The 17,626-nt window shown below is 41.1% G+C and overlaps 1 protein-coding gene across 5 annotated transcripts in view; it reads right to left on the reverse strand.

Annotated features, from left to right (window-relative positions):
• Positions 1-17,626, reverse strand: part of rgs8 (regulator of G protein signaling 8) — a 67,138-nt gene that overhangs the window by 7,204 nt on the left and 42,308 nt on the right. For 4 of the 5 annotated variants that reach the window (XM_079641807.1, XM_079641810.1, XM_079641811.1 and 1 more), the window contains exon 2: positions 674-784. In XM_079641807.1, the coding sequence (XP_079497933.1) occupies positions 674-774 (101 nt within the window). In that variant the 5' untranslated portion in view covers positions 775-784. Of the gene's footprint in view, positions 1-673; positions 785-9,834; positions 10,073-17,626 lie in introns of those variants that run through there. The other variant, XM_079641808.1, reaches the window with a different exon arrangement.

Below are 17,626 nucleotides of genomic sequence, written 5' to 3' on the forward strand. Positions count from 1 at the left end.
TTCTAATCATAAATCTAATCAATAGATTTATGATCGATAGATGATTAGCATAAGTTCTTTCATGATGGCTCATGTCGGTGATAGTGATGATATCCTTGCGAAATTATTAACCGAGTCATTTTCAAGATTAAGTTACAATGATAAATTGGAGAGGCAAAGGATCAGCTGCATGAACTCTCCATCAAGTACTTCATCCAAAAGGACAGGAGGATGGACTTTGTATTTAAGGGATTTGATCATCAAAGGTAGGCCTAAGTAATTTTCAATGAGGGCCGCTGTGCCAACTTCATTCATTGTTAATTGTTTTGGTTGTGGGTGCCCTGTCATGATAGGTGTCTATATAAATGATGTTGTTTTGTGTGGTAGAGGGTCGCTCTCATTGATGCGTTTTGCACCCCGGCAGTTGTTTTGATATTCCGCTGAAGTATACGGTGTGACGTAATAACTCTTCTTTTTTTTTTTCGAGGGAAGTGGGTGTTCAGAGGGCCTAGGTATAAAAGTCATGGCTCGCCACTGAAAATAGGAATGCTCAAATTTGAATTAGGACTTAAGAAGAAGGCAACAATTTTTTTTCATAACCAATGAAACTTTGAAAGCCAAGTCTGGTGTCTACAAAGTGTTTCCAACACAACAGAAACTCGAGTTTTCATTTGAACATTTTTGGCAGACTCACTTCAGGCACCTGGCGGTAGTCTCGTTGGCAGGAGGGAGGAACTCGGAGAAATCACTGTAGGAGTCAGACTTGTGTGACAGGCAGCCTAGTCTAGTCTTCATGGTGCTGATCCTAAAAGAGAAAACACACAATTATTTGCAAGTGTTCTACTTAATAAGAGAACCACAAACCTGAAAATGTCGCATATTTCTAGCAATGCTACATTTAGATGATGCTTGGCTTTTACAAGCATGTCAATGAGCTCAACATCGTTTTTGAGAGACCTACAGCACAATAAGAAAAAAAAACATAGTAATACAAATTATACATTCAACAAAAATATAAAACAGGCATTAAAAACACAGGCAGTCATAAGATACAGTATCAGTAGAACTTGAATTGATCTGTATATCAACGTTCAAGATTGGCGATTGGTGGATTGTGTTGATGCTTGGAGCTTAATTTGGGAGTTTAGGGAACTCCTCAAACCTGAAAGCTATTTGCTTGAGTAAATGGACTCCACCACATGAATGGCAAGGCTTCTAAAAAAAATGCATTTATGTTCTCCAAACCTCTAATAGGTTGTTTTGAGTTATCATATATTAATATTTACGGTAACACTTTATATTATGGTAAACAAATTAACAATCAACTAGTTGTTAATTAACATGCATATTAGCAGTATATTGGCTCTCTATTAGTCATTATAAAACAATTATTAATGCCTTATTCTACATGAACATATTCTACAAGTAATAAGCCATTAGTTAAGAGTTTTTCTCAATGGGGAACCGCAGTGACGCATCATAAAACCCGGAAGTAAGTTAGCATTTTTAGCACTTCCGGTTCCTTCGTCAAAAAGCAATGCATTTTTTCCATAGGGTTTTGGAAAATAGCTCGAAATAAGGTCTGTGGTTGACACAAATTTAAGAGATAAATCACGTTTTGTTCTACGACATCAAATACATCAGCAGTGACCCCACTGGTGATTTTTGAAGAGTTTACGTGTCTGAAAAACGATGGTCGTTACCGAGTGGCTGAATAGGACTACAGAAATTGTCGAGGCCGTTGTACGTCATTACGCCGAACACGTAAACACTCCCGCTAAGTTTGTTTTCCCCTGTGTTCTGCTTGAAAGGAAGTACCTGCCTATCTTTAGTATGTGTATATCTATATCTGACCATTAGCATCTGTATTTTTGAAATTGTCGTTTTTAACACCGTAGTTTTACAAATGATAGAATAATTAATTACCAGTGTTTTCCAATTTTACTCGGCAATTCGTTTCGTTAGCTAACGTTAGCTAAAGCTAGCGCTACTAGTTAGCTACGCAATGGTTTGTTGCTTTGCTCCGGGTTGCAGCCATAGGTCTTCGCATGAAACGTGCTTGTTCTATCGTTTCCCGGTCAATGTTTTCCAAAGGAGAGTCTGGATTCGTGCCATGAGGTAAGCTGACGTTACATTTTTGTCCATGTCACGGTGAAATGTAAATAATGGGTAGTGACTGTATCGCCGTTATAGAGATGGCGCTGCTGAAAAGACCGCAACATAAGTAAAGATAATGAATACATCCTATTAAAACCTGTGTGGCTTATATGATAAGTCTAATTAGTACAAGCAGCATAACGTTTCACCATGTAACTAAAGATTGTAGTCCGGGAAATCAGTTTGACATATTGAACTAATAACAAATCAACTCTGGCTGGCAGAGAACTCTCTGCTCCATAGCTTCTCTTGGACGTAAAATCACATGTACATTTTACATTTATATTCAATTTAATATTCCATCCCTCACATACTTTTGTATATATAATAACTTATATTTTGTTTTTCTTGTTATGCTGCTGCAACACAAACATTTCCCAAATTGGGATCAATACAGTAGCTAATATCTTATCGTAATTAATTAAGAAATATAACTATTATAATTAGTGTAGCAGCTGACACCTATTTTCAATATGGATTAATCTACCATTTATTTCTTTAGTTCAATTTTGATCTATAAAAATGTCAAAATAGTGAAAATGTTCACAAGACTTATCAAAGTGCAAGGTTATATCTTTAGATGTTTTGTTTTAGCCTATGTACTGTATGTGTTAATGCTCTTATATGTGACGGGGTGACTTCCATGAAACTAATATTTTATATCTTCCCAACAGACGAGCTGACAGGAAACCTAACACTCTAACAACCACAACATTGCAAAGGCGAGTAAATGTAAATTAAAAACGATTCACAATCTTTTAATTTCTTCTTCTTTCTTGCAGTGAGGTGAAGCTGACCTTGCACTTGGTGCCAGTAAGGATGTTCCTCACGCAGACTGAATGTTTCTCCTTCCTTACTGACACAGAAGCCCTTGATTTGTAATGCTTCACTAATTGTCATTTCCCTGGCTCCGTAGGGACACTTTCCCTCCAGCACAGCGGAAGACCCTACCAGACCATCTGGAGATGCCCCCAACAATCCTGACTCATGGACCTGCATCTGGGTTGCAGTGGTGAATGCCCTGACGCCCTCATATTCATTCATAGTCCCCCACTGTACAGACAAAACACCATCAAGGGCCTGTTGTTGCCCTCGCACCCTGGCAATAAGGGAAGCAGTCACACGCTTTGACCTCAGGACAGCTCCAAAGTTGCTGGCAGTCAACCTTCCTTTCCTGAACAAATGCCAGTTTGGGCTGGTTCGCTGACCAGTGGTAGCCACCTGAATTGCCCTCTGTTGCTCCTCAGACAATGCCATGTTTGCCACAATTGCCTCAGGTCCCTGATGCCCAACAGATTTGATAATTTCAGGAACAGTAAGTGTTTCCAAGCTGTAGTGTTCCTCTTCTGGCTCGGGGAGAGGAGCCAGTAGATTCCTGAGAACCTGCCCCAGAGTCTGTCCCTCAGCCAGTCACGATCTTTGGAGGTGAGCTCTCTTGTCAGCGGGTTAAATTAGTTATTGGTTGGAGGAAATAGCTCCTCCATTGAATGCGTACGTTTAGCTGCCTTTGGCTTCTTCCACTGACAGGGGGTGTCAGTGCAGCTGAAATTGTGGATGGCAAAGATGGCTAATGCAGCCGCATGACTGCATTTCCATTCCCCACATGGGCATTCGCATTTAGTGGAGAGAATTCCCTCTTCTCCTGTAGATACCTGTGGTGGGGGGATTGTTTTATTATTTAAAATATATTTACATTTGTAATGCCTTCCCAATCATCCCTTTAATTGTTTATAGCCTACTGTCTGTTTATTTCATGGATATTTCTGTGTTTTCTGGTGTGTAATATTTGTAATAAAGATTTCATTTGACACATAAAATGGATTTGTTGATGGGAATTAATGTGAATGAATTAACTCTAGGTTAACGGTACTCTTGCTATCACTACTCAACGACACTATAAACCTTGTCCCTCATGCTAGCCCTGACAACACCGGTAAGCACACCTTCATCTAGGCTGCACTGCTTTACAGATGTAGCACTTCATTTCAGACTCCATCTTACAGCTTCCTGCCTACGACCTGCCTAAGACCAGTATAGAGGAATGTTAAGCCCTCCCACTATTTTCCAAGAGGGCGTTGCCAGATTTTGAATTTCAGGTTTTAACCAGGAGATGGCGCTTCATTCACAAATACAGAAAGACAAGTTTCATGGACTTTCAGTTGTGTTTTGAAGAGCATTTGAACACATCAATATTTTAGATCAACTAAAGTATATCTAATCTTGTAATTCAATAATATATAGTCTTTATATATTAAATAATCATAATTATAATGTAAATGTTTACATTACACTTCTTTATTTGTTATGCTCATACTTTTACCTTTACAATCGTTTGTTTTAATATGCAGTATATTTTTTGTATATTTTTGTGTTTGCTTCCTCCTGCTCCCTTTCGGACACATACTGTATGATTTATTATTATTATTAATATGAAGATATTATTAAGATAAGATAAGATGTTACTTTATTGATTGAACATTTTAGTTTAGAATGTGCTGTCCCATGGTAATTCAGAAGGCTCACAGGTCACATTCCGAACATTATTTAAAACAATAGGTGCTTTCACACCGTCTACAGTTTGATTTGTATAGAGGGAGCTGTGTCAGTGTTCGAATTACCCATTTGCTTTCGGGGAGCCCTATTTTTCAGAGCACATCCTGCTACTAAATATGTCACACGCACGCTCTGTTGACTGGCGCAGCAGCGCGGATGCGATCAATTGCTACAAAAACACTCTTCTACTAATACAGAGGGTGTCACTATGCCGGCGGATGTGAACGTTGTTGAGGCCTCTTCAGGCTCTGCATCGGCAGGACTCTCCCTCGGTGTGGAGCTGTCAAGCTCGACCCTAACGCCGCTTACAGCCGGCCAACTAAAAGTTGTTTTCCGTCCACGATGTCATTTTTAAACTCCTTCGCTTCTTTGCTTGTGAATCCAAAAGCTGTGACGCTTGGCTGTTTTCGTTTTGCCATATTTTTTATTACAAAGCCAGAGTTAAAAAAATATCAATATGAACATTTCAAATACCGCGCCGGCATCACCGCCATAACCATAGCAACGTAAGTAAGAATGCAGCGCCGCCACGTACAGATGGCAACACCCAGACGTATTCACAAATATAAAACAAATATTCAGAAACTGTAATGAACAATAACTATTATTTATTTCAAGAACTGTTATTTACAGAAACTCAACATTTCTAATCGGTGTGACACAAATATGCACAATTTTTTTGGGCTCCCCCTATTTATCTCAAAGTCAGCCTTCAGGGGAGCTCCCTCCCTCTTCGGGGGAGCCAAGCTCCCCCTGGCTCCCCCCCATTTCGAACAGTGTCTGTGGCTGAAAAGCCAGCGATTAGGTGTGGCGCATTTGTCATAGGTGATCAGAGCTAACTGCCTGCCGTCAGATTTCATTTAAAAAACAGATCTGATTTTAAGACTACTTCAGCGCTCATAAAGAATGATACGAATAAGAATAATGCGTATTGAACTGGTTTAATTAATTAGTGAGTTTATTTAACACTAGAACCGCCAATCGGGTCAATTTTGTGATGTGTGTTGTGTGTGTGCAATGTAACTTTTTTTCAATAAAATATTAAAGTCTCCCAGTCCGTGACTTTTCCTGAAAGTGTGTTATGTAGCACCCTATGTTGTTAAAAATTGCATTCTAATAGCGGGATTTGACGGGTTTAGGTAGGCCTATACAAAAACCTCTGGCGGTTCTAGTGTTAAGGTAATTAGGTACAGTAGAAGCCCCTTTTTATCAGTAACAAATTTAGCAGTTGAACATAAAAGTCAACTAACTGAGGGTCACTTGCAATGACAGTGTTGTGTCTAACTGTAAGCTTGTCACTCAGAGTAACCTACCGTTAATTTAGCTGCTGGAGAAGAAAGATCAAGGGGGGAGGGGGGGAGAGAGCTGTGGTTGATGGGCCATTAGTTGTGTAAATACACAGCTGAGAGCTGCCGTTTCATTCAGACTGTTTAAAAAACGGTAACAACGGACTATTTTTCTTAGCGGATGCATGTCAATTTAAATCAATACATGCAACTATTTTTTAAATCAATACAACTATTTTTTAAATCAATAAAAACATTTTCTAAATCCATAAAATCATTTAAATTAATATTGGGAGTCATGTCGTTACTTTGTTGAGAATGTGGCCATGTAATAAGAGGGATAATTTGCAGCGACTTGTTCCTTATGGGGAAAATAACACCCGTCATGTGTGTGTAGAGGTCTGTGTGGTTAAAACACTTTCATGAAGTGAAGGAGGTTTTCCTTCTATAAAACAGCTGTGGGCAGCAGTGAGTGTCACGGATATGAATTCATAGGTCAAGACAGACTGGTGCACACACTCTCCTGTCCTGCCAGGCGACACGCCCGTTCTAAGCCGTGTCCCTCACTCCTCACATCCCAAGCTGCATCCCCACAAGTGTATTATGTTGTTACATCGTTTCAGATGTTATGTTTTAGTTGTGCTCTGTCTATGTTCAGTGATGCAAACTTGTCACCTTTCGGCGAAATTCGCCGTTTTGAATCCAAAATAGGTCGTTTGTGTGATTCATGTAGATCTGCAATAAAAATATTTTTGGGGTATGGGGGGGGTCTGGGACCCGGAGTAATCTGCGGCCGTGAGCTGTTATGTGCCATCATGACACGCATGGTGTTCTTTTTTATATATATTATAATGAAGTGCGAGCTGTGTGCTCGAGTCTTCCTGCCTGTCGGCTCTGCTCATGGTGGATGTATAATAAGGCTCTGCTGCTCCTACATGATGGTCTAGCTTCAGCAGCTACATTACCTACGGGTGCGTTCGTTAATATTAACTGTGCGTCCGGAGTCACTGTGGCACAGACTGGACAGCTGGTGAACAGCTGTTAGAATGGGCCGTTCAGGTGTTCAGAGCAGAGCTCCCTGTTGGAGCGGCAGAGCGTGATGTGAACTGAAACGTTTTTCTGTGGCAATATTATTTAAGGAATCGTTGAGCTAGCTAGCTAGCATACATTGTCAATATCTGCTAACGTTAGCTTTAGCCTTCTATTTCTAATAGTTTTTTTCATAGGCTATAAACAGAGGTGGTATAAGTATATATATATATATATTGTACTTGAGTAAAAGTAGAAGTACTCAGATCTTGTACTTGAGTAAAAGTAGAAGCACTCAGGCCTTGTACTTGAGTAAAAGTAGAAGCTCACAGATCTTGTACTTGAGTAAAAGGAGAAGTACTCAGATCTTGTACTTGAGTAAAAGTAGAAGTACTCAGATCTTGTACTAGAGTAAAAGTAAAAGTACTCAGATCTTGTACTTGAGTAAAAGTAGAAGTACCAGAGTGTAGGAATACTCTGTTACAGTAAAAGTCCTGCACTCAAAATGTTCCTCAAGTAAAAGTAGAAAAGTATTCTCATCAAAATATAGTGAAAGTAGCGACAGTAAAAGTAGTCATTGTGCAGATTGGTCCATTTCAGAATAATACATATGATATGTTTTATAATGATTGATCATGAAAGTGTTCTCAAAGCTGGTAAAGGTGCAGCTAGTTTGAATGACTTTGTATACTGCAGGGTAGCTTGTGTATTTGTTCCAGGTGGAACTAAAGTCTGATTTAACACTTGATTATATTTCACACCATTCATCCACATCTGTAAAGTAACTAAAGGTATTAAATACATGTAGTGGAGTAGAAGTACACCATGTACCTCTGAACTGTAGTGGGGTAGAAGAACAAAGTAGCAAAACATTGAAATACTTAAATAAAGTACAAGTATCTCAAAATTGTGCCCAAGTATAGTACTTGTTGAGTTTATGAACTTAGTTACTTTACACCATGTGGCTATAAAGATAGAAGGACTAAGCCTTGCACAGAGGCATGCAAATACATTTTCAAAATGCTCAACAGTGCTGCCAAAATTATAAACTGACTGCTACACAATTTAAAATAAATGCTTTTATATATTTCTATTAGATGTGACTCTTTGGGGTTTCTGTTATTATTAACACTGCTGCTTTAGTTGTTCTGACTGCTAATATCCTCTGTTATTCCTCATTTTAAAGCCGATATTCTGTGGGGTGGGGGAGCCGGGGGCTCGGATCCTTGTCACCTTTTTCATACCTGATGAGTTCGCATCCCTGTATGTTAAAAAGCCTCAGTCACCTTAATTCATGTAATAAAAACATCTCAGGTCAGTAACACTCAAAGCTAAATGCGCAATACCGCATGTTCAGCTATGTTACTATTTATAATGTTATTGTTGTTACATCAGAAGATGTACATATTGGAATGATTTCTTATCTTACAGTAGGCTATTTTTTACAATGTGTGTTGGAAGGATTTATTAAATTACTATGAATATTGTCATTGTTGAAGGCTTTTAGAGAAGGGTGAACTATAAGCCTGAATTACATAACATTTTATACCTAAAAACATAAAAGCCACAATAAATGAATCACAATTATTCTAGTTATTTTTACCTCCCGTATTGCTTTCAACCCACCAGATTTTATGGTGTTGTTACGTCACTAACTGTAAGCTTGTCACATACAGTCTATGGTCACTCAGAGTAACCTACAGTTAATTTAGCTGTTGGAGAAGAAAGATTAGGGGGGGAGGGGGGGAGAGAGAGCTGTGGTTGATGGGCCATTAGTTGTGTAAATACACAGCTGAGAGCTGCCGTTTCATTCCGACTGTTTAAAAAACCGTAACAACGGACTATTTTTCTTAGCGGATGCATGTCAATTTAAATCAATACATACAACTATTTTTTAAATCAATAAAAACATTTTCTAAATCCATAAAAGCATTTCAATTAATACTGGGAGTCATGTCGTTACTTTGTATAAGTGGGATAATTTGCAGCGACTTGTTCCTTATGGGGAAAATAGCACCCGTCATGCAGATCAGGATCCCTCCGCCACGCTTTGGGATCCTGTTCTGCCGACGAGGCTCCATTAAAATATAAATATTTTTAGTGAATTACTGAGTTTAGGCACGTTAATAACGTTTTAATGAAGTTGAATACAGTATATTCATATGTGTCAGTGATTTCATGTCAATTCGGCGAACATAAACATAAATGATCGTGGTGAAGATGATGATTACATTTTTAAATGATTAAAAATGGTGATGTATCACGATTCTCATGTTATGTCACGTTTATAGTTTTGTAGGTTTGGGTGTTTTTGCTGTTTTCCTCCTGTTTATTATCGGTTCCTTTTCCCCTGTGTTTTCCTCTTGTCATTAGTTTCCCTGGTGTGTCTAATTGTCTGATTATGTTCACCTGGGCCCCTGTGTTTTCTCCTCCCTCCTCACCTGTGTCTTGTTGTGTGATTGAGTCTTGTGTGTATTTAAGTTCTGGGTTGTCTGTCTGTCTTGGTCGGTTCGTCTTGTTCCCTGACTAGTTCTGCGGTGAGTGTTCTGTTTTTGTCATTGTCTATATAGATCATAGCCTTGAAATAAAGGAAGTTTTCAGTTTATATCTGCATTTGGGTCCTGCTTGTTTCACAAACCGTGACAGTACGAACCGACCCGAAATATGGGCCCAGCAGATCCTTTCGAGCAAGAGATATTGGAGTTAACCGTTGCTTTGGCTGTCTGCTCTAGTCGATGGTTGGGAGCGTCCAGGGGTCAGCAGCGAGAGGCTGTTCGGGCTGAGGCACACCAGAGGGCAATGGAGAAACCAGGTTTAGTTAAATTCTTACCTGGCTGGATTTTGGACTTCCTCTCAGTGTGTCATTCCCGGCCTGCTAGCCGCAGGCATGCTAGCTCCATGTCTCCCAATTCCCAACCTGGCACCATACGCCTTGGTGGGTTCCGGCTGAAGTCAACCCGTGCTTCTGCCCCAGTTCCTGCTCCTGTCCAGGAGTCATATTCTGGAACTCGTCTGGCTTATGGAGGTCCACGGAGTATTGAGGCGGCTGCTAAGAGGAGGAGTCGCAAGGCCAAGCTAGCAGCTCAAGCCCCAAGAGCCATGGTTCCGGCTCCAGAACCGGACCTTACAGCCATGTTTCCGGCTCCAGAACCGGACCTTACAGCCATGTTTCCGGCCCCAGAACCGGATCTTACAGCCATGGTCCCGGCTTCAGTGCCGGCTCCAGTAACCATGGCCCCGACTCCGGCTCCTCGTCACCTGCTGACTCATCGGCCGACGCCAGCTCCTCGAGTCCTGTCGGCGTACCGGCCGACTCCAGCACCTCGTCTCCGGTTGGCTGTCCGTCCGACGCCAGCTCCCCGAGTCCTGTCGGCGTACCGGCCGACTCCAGCACCTCGTCTCCGGTTGGCTGTCCGTCCGACGCCAGCTCCCCGTGTCCTGATGGCTGTCCGTCCAACGCCAGCTCCCCGTGTCCTGTCAGCATACCGGCCGACTCCAGCACCTCGTCTCCGGTTGGCTGTCCGTCCGACGCCAGCTCCCCGTGTCCTGATGGCTGTCCGTCCGATGCCAACTCCATGTCTTGTCACGTTCGAGGTCCCGAAGACTACTCTTCTGCCGGGGGTCCTGCCAACACCATGTCCTGTGCCGTTGGAGGTCCCGCAGACTACTCTTCTGCCGGGGGTCCTGCCAACTCCATGTCTTGTCAAGTTGGAGGTCCCGCAGACTGCTCTTCTGCGTAAAGCGAGAGCAGCATACTACTCTTCATTAATAGATGAGAATAAGAATAATGCAAGATTTCTTTTCAGCACTGTAGCCAGGCTGACAGAGAGCCACAGCTCGACTGAGCCTTCTATTCCCATAGCACTCAGTAGTAATGATTTTTATGTGCTTTTTTAACGATAAAATTGTTACTCTTAGAAACAAAATCAATGACCTCTTGCCTTTGACCAGTATAGTGTTATCAACAGCTCCCGGAAACGTAAGTTCTAATATTACACTAGATAGTAAACTAGAATGCTTTTCAGCCATAAACCTTGAACAATTAAATTCAATGATTCTCTCTTCTAAACCATCAACGTGTATCTTAGACCCGATTCCAACTAAGCTGTTAAAAGACATTTTTCCATTAATTAGCACTTCTTTATTAAATATTATGAATATGTCTTTATTATCAGGCTATGTTCCACAATCATTCAAAGTAGCAGTGATAAAACCGCTTCTTAAAAAGCACAACCTCGATCCAGAGGTTTTAGTCAACTATAGACCTATTTCTAATCTTCCGTTCCTCTCAAAAATTCTTGAGAAAGCAGTTGCAAAACAGCTGTGTGATTACTTAAAAAACTATGATTTATTTGAAGATTTTCAGTCTGGCTTTAGAACACATCATAGCACAGAGACAGCTCTGGTTAAAGTCACAAATGACATTCTAATAGCCTCTGACAAGGGACTTGTCTCTATTCTTGTCTTGTTCGATCTTAGTGCTGCATTTGATACTATTGACCATGATATCCTATTGCAAAGACTAGAGCACTTAGTTGGCATACAGGGAACTGCTTTAGGCTGGTTTAGGTCCTATCTATCTGAACGCTCTCAGTTTGTACGTGTCAACGATGAATCTTCCATGCAAACCAAAGTTAACCATGGAGTGCCACAGGGCTCAGTGCTTGGACCTATTTTGTTCACACTATATATGCTTCCGTTAGGCAATATTATAAGGAATCATTCTGTAAACTTTCATTGTTATGCGGATGATACTCAACTATATTTATCAATCAAGCCTGATGAAATTAATAATCTAAATAAAATTCAAGACTGCCTCAAGGACTTAAAAACGTGGATGACCTTAAATATTTTTGATGTTAAACACGACCAAAACTGAAGTTATTGTACTTGGCCCGAAGAATCTACGAAACAAATTATCTAAAGATATATTAACTATGGATGGCATTAATTTGGCCTCCAGTGAGACTGTAAGGAATCTTGGTGTTATATTTGATCAGGATTTATCCTTTAACACCCACATCAAATCAATTTCAAGGACCGCCTACTTCCATCTACGTAACATTGCAAAAATCATGCATTTGTTACTTCAAGGCTGGATTATTGTAACTCCTTATTATCAGGGTCTACCAAGAAGTCAGTCAAGTCGCTTCAGCTGATTCAAAATGCTGCAGCTCGTGTACTAACCAGAGTTAGGAAAAGGGACCACATTACTCCTGTTCTGGCTGCCTTGCACTGGCTCCCTATAGAACACAGGATAGAATATAAAATTCTTCTTCTCGCCTACAAAGCCCTTAATGGGCAGGCGCCATCTTACCTTAAAGAACTCATTATACCCTATTGTCCTACTAGGGCATTGCGTTCCAAGAATGCAGGGTTGTTGGTTGTTCCTAGAGTCTCTAAAAGTACAATGGGAGCCAGAGCCTTTTCTTATCAAGCTCCACTTTTGTGGAATCAGCTTCCAGTTTGTGTTCGGACGGCAGACACCCTATCCGTTTTTAAGAGTGCGCTTAAGACCTTCCTTTTTGATAAAGCTTATAGTTAGGGCTGATTAGATTCAGCCCCTAGTTTTGCTGATATAGGCTTAGTTTGTCGGGGGACATCTTACTTCTTCCTTCTCTCTGTCTATACCTGTGTACTCTCATGTTCCGATTAACCCAGCTTCCCCAAATTTCTTTCTTTTTGGTGTCTATATACGCCGGGATCCGGAGTCATGGATGATCCTGCGGTCCTGTATCATGGATTGCGAGTCCTGGATCTTGAGTCGTGGCTGTGGTCCTGGATCATAAGTCCTGGATGGATATACTCGTGGATTCATCTTCCTATTATACACACATGCATTTCCAAACATTTGGACTACCTATGTTGCGAATGTATTATTTTTTCAATTTACACACGGCATATATTGCACGTCTGTCCGTCCTGGGAGAGGGATCCCTCCTCTGTTGCTCTCCCTGAGGTTTCTCCCATTTTTCCCTTTCAACTGTGGGTTTTCTCTGGAAGTTTTTCCTTGTACGATGTGGGGGTCTAAGGACAGAGGGTGTCGTATTGTCATACTGATATTCTGTACAAACTGTGAAGTCCACTGAGACAAATGTAACATTTGTGATATTGGGCTATATAAATAAACATTGATTGATTGATTGATTGATGCCGATAGATGCTCGTGATGCTTGCAAAGCCATGCCATGCTCCCCACAATGCAGTTCGGCGAAGATTAAAAATCTTCTACGTCACCCCATTCAAGTGAATGGGCGAAGCGTTGAAAGCATTTTTCGATGCCTGTAGTGTAGACTGGCCGTAATGGTCATGCAGAATAAAGCATTAATAAGTGTTTTATAATGGCTAATAAAGAGTCAATATACTGCTAATAAGCATGTTAATGAACAACTAGTTGATGGTTACTTTGTGTACTTGAATATAAAGTGTTCACATATTTACAAATGTGTGCATAGTCTTTTTTTGCAAAATTGTGAGGACCAGAGCATATTTTTAACCACAGTGAGGCCATTTTTGGGAAATTAGAAAATGTTGCCTGTCCCCACTTCCAAGGCCTATTTAAGGGGTATAGACTTTGTTTTAGGGTGTTAATACGTTTTCAGGTTGGTGTTATGCATTTGAGTTGTTATGGTTAAGAAATGCCATGTCAGTGGGTGTCCTCACAATGATGGAAATACAGGGATCTGTGTGTATATGAATGAAAGATGGCACATGCATTTGTGTTGTGTTGCGACAAATTAATCTGTTTCTGATATTGCCTACTTAAAATTGGAGTTCGGACTGTAGCAAAGTAGCAGAGGGTTAATTTATTTTTGCATAATTAACACAAGTTAAAAAAAACACAAATTAAAACTGCCACGATCAAGTGAGGTTAATTGGGTTTTTAGTGGCGTCAATTTTTTAAATGCTAATTCAGAATAAATAAAAAAATGTGCACCTTGTTTTGAATGCACTGTGGCTGTGAAGCTGTCTGCCCCAGATAAACCCTTGTTATGCATCAGATGCTATATATAAAAATGCACTGGACTGGAAGGGTAGTTTGCGTGTCATCTATGTTAGTCATATTCTCAAGGTGCGCTTCAATTGTTAATAAAGGGTTATTTTCAGAGTGGATTGAAAAAATAATGAGCAGGGATATTTCAAGTGCAGCAGTCTATGCATAGTCTATACATGTTAAAGACCCTGTGAAGTGCATGTTTTTGCGCCAAAATGAAATGGCAGTTTCATTCCTTACATATCATTGTGCCTGTTCATGGCTAAAATAACTTTTCATAATTAATGAATGAATGAATGATTAATTTTGCCGTCTGAGCCTAACGGAAGTTGCAGACGATAGTGGCTGTGACGTCACAAGATGTACCCAGTTGTGATTGTAAACATGGTGGAGACTTTGGAAAGTGATACTAGTGTGAGAGAAATGATTGATTTGGACAGCTTTTCGGACAGGATAGATGAGGAAAGAGATCAATCTGGTGCACTTTGAGGGCAACATTAAGAGATTTATGGATACAGCTCTCAACACTCATATGAAACATATATTTCAATAATCAAAAAACATTGGAAGGATTTCTTAACCTATTTTATACAACTAATATTACATAGATGGAAATATTTGTTTACATAGATGACCAAACCCACTGAGATAACTTAGGCTACAGTTTACCTCCCTGAGCTGACGTTATCTCTCTCAGTCCCACAGGAGAGGACTCTCCCAGTGGCGTCAATTCAGCCAAAGCTAAGGTATGGCAAGGTTACTAGTCACATGACTTAACTACAGTATCAATCAATATACATGCCCAGCAAATAATCATAACAAAAGTGACAAGTCTGCTATGTAGCTTTTCTGTGTGGTTAGGAAAATTTGAACTTTTTCAAATGCAGCCTCACTCACATCCCGCTAGCGCAAGTAACTATGGACACAAACACTTAACTACGCACGTCAATCAATCAATTCAGTCAAATGCGCCGTTACGCATCCGTTTTCAGCACCATGGATAGCAAGCGGCAGGGTTAGACAGCAGTAATAGCCTTTCTGACACAATTTCACTCTTTCTGTTCACTTCATTCACTATGTAATTGCAACAATATCACGTGAACATACCAGGTAAACTGCTGTAAACTGTTAAAGTCCAAATATAAAGAGGAGAGGGAGGGAGGGAGGGAGGGAGAGAGGAGAGGGAGGGAGGGAGAAGAAAAGAGAAAGAGAAATCATATTAATAAGATGTTTGGGTATCTTACTTTGAGATGAACTTTATTAATTATTCCACAAGTGGATAACGGCGGGTCCTCAAAGCAGCAAAGTTATTGACGAGTTCATCTGCGTCCAGGGATTTTACGACAGCAGGCTCAACAGCCATCAACATGAGGTTTGTGAGCCTGTCATCGCTCATGGTGGTCCGCAGGTAAGTCTTGACTCTTTTTAAAACGGAAAATAATCTTTCGTTGGATGCAGTGGAGACAGGAATTGTTGCTGCGATCTTGAATAGCTTGATGACCTCTGAAAAAGCGACAGACATGGTCTTCAGTCGTGTCAAAGCCAGCATTATGTTTTTCTCCTCCTCCACGTCCTCCTTCATCTCAAGTTCAAGGAAAGCTTTTGCTGTGTGACACTGGGAACTGAGAAGGGTGGTGTCGATCAGTTCATCATAGAGTTGTGCAAACTGTTCCATTTTAACTACATCCATGAAATGGGGAGATGAACAATCAAATGCCTGGATAGCATTAAGTAGCTCATCATTATCTGTAAATCGGCGATCTAACTCAGAGATGAAGCGGTCCAGTGTTTCAAAGTATAGTCTTTTTTCTTGGTCATCTCCTGTTTGTCTCTGGCCACTGGATGATCCGACAATAAACCCTGCCAAGGCTTTGGACACACTCCGTGCTCTTGCTGGTCGCAGAGGGGCAGTGTCGCTGCTTGGGAGGCCGAGCTCTGTGGAAAATGCCTTGGCTCTGCTCAGTGTGTCCTGGTACTCTTTATCTGACCTCATCTTTTCCAGCTGGGCCTTAGTACTCCGTATGAGGTTGGAAGCCATCGTGATTGCAATGTCTTTTGTCTGAAGCTGTTCAGACAGTCCATAAGTGAGATTTAAGATTTTTTCTAGGACATGAAGACGCACAACAAAAGTGACTGTCAGCATATTTGTCCGAAGTCCAGCAGCTTCAGTTGAACCCTCTGCATGAGCGTCAATAGTGGCATCTAACACAGCTAGTATAGCCTCGTAGCGCAGTTTTATCTTCTGTAGAGCCCTATACCAATACAGCCACCGAGTGGGACAGGTGCGCTCCAAGTGCAGTATTTTGTTGTGTCCCAACTTCTTTTGAGCCTCAATGAAAAGCATGTGTCTGGTATTGCTATTTGCAATACAAGTATATAGTGTTTGAACAACACCAAAAAACTCTGCCATCTCTGGTATTTCAGTTATCGAGCTCACAAGCACAAGATTTAGTCTATGTGCATGACAGTGTATATACGCTGCATGCGGCACTTTTTCACGTATTAAAGCCTGCACTCCACGCACATTACCCCGCATAACACTTGCACCATCGTAGCATTGTGCAACACACAGCTGAATATCTAAACTCGATAATTCCTTTATTATTTTCTGGGCCAGGGATTCAGCTGTCAGGTCCTTCATGTGATAGGTTCCAATGGCTCTTTCCTTTATAATCCCGTCATGTACATAACGGATCAAAATGGCCAGCTGCTCCTTCTTAGACAGGTCTTTCGTTTCATCCACTAACACTGAAAAGTACCGTGCTTCTCCTACTTCATTTATGATTATACTTCTGATATTTTCCCCAATAACTCTCACCATATCATTCTGGGCTTCTGGGGAAGAATAGTGCGCATACCTGCGTTCCTGTTTGCTTTTCACGTTCCTGTCATCTGTTGCAATAACGTCCAAAAGTTCAAGGAAATTTCCTTTATTTTCATCCTCATCTCTCTCGTTGTGGCCACGGAGAGGGAGGGCCTGTCTTCCCAGAAATGACGTGATTTTGAACAAGGATTTGACGTGAGCCCGGTTCTCCTGCACCTCATCTGTCCTGTTTGCGTCAATCCGACTTGCGATGGATTCCTTATGTCCGCTGATCACAGCCTTAAAGTTAGACCACGCTAATGCAGCACAATTGTGTCTACTGCTCCCTTGATGATCCCGGAGATTTTTTTTCATGTTCTTCCAACATGTGTATCCAGTGTCTATGAACACACGCAGTCCATGCCTGTCACCTGTTAAAGTTGAGGCTCCTCCAAAATGACGGCATGCAAAGCAATAAACTGCATCTTCTTGCGCAGAATATTCAACCCAGTCATATTCCTGATACACACTGACATTAAAGCGTCTTCCATTTCTAGTTGGGAAGTGGGTCAAACGAGGACGCCTGAGTCCGTCTGTTTTACATCCACTAATATCCTTCTTCTCTGCTCCAGTTGACCCAGAGGCTGCTACTGCTGCTGCACCCGGGCCTTGACCTTCCTTATCGCTGTCCACGTCTGATCCAGCTCTTTCAATCTGAGAAATTGGTGGGGACTCAGACTCGGATTCAATTCGAGAAGTCGGTGTGGACGAGTTCTCAGCCTCCATGCATGTAGTCTCCGTCTCCCTGTTAGCATCTGCATCCCC

Source organism: Notothenia rossii (genome assembly GCF_949606895.1).
Source record: "Notothenia rossii genome assembly, chromosome: 1".
NCBI lineage: Eukaryota > Metazoa > Chordata > Actinopteri > Perciformes > Nototheniidae > Notothenia > Notothenia rossii.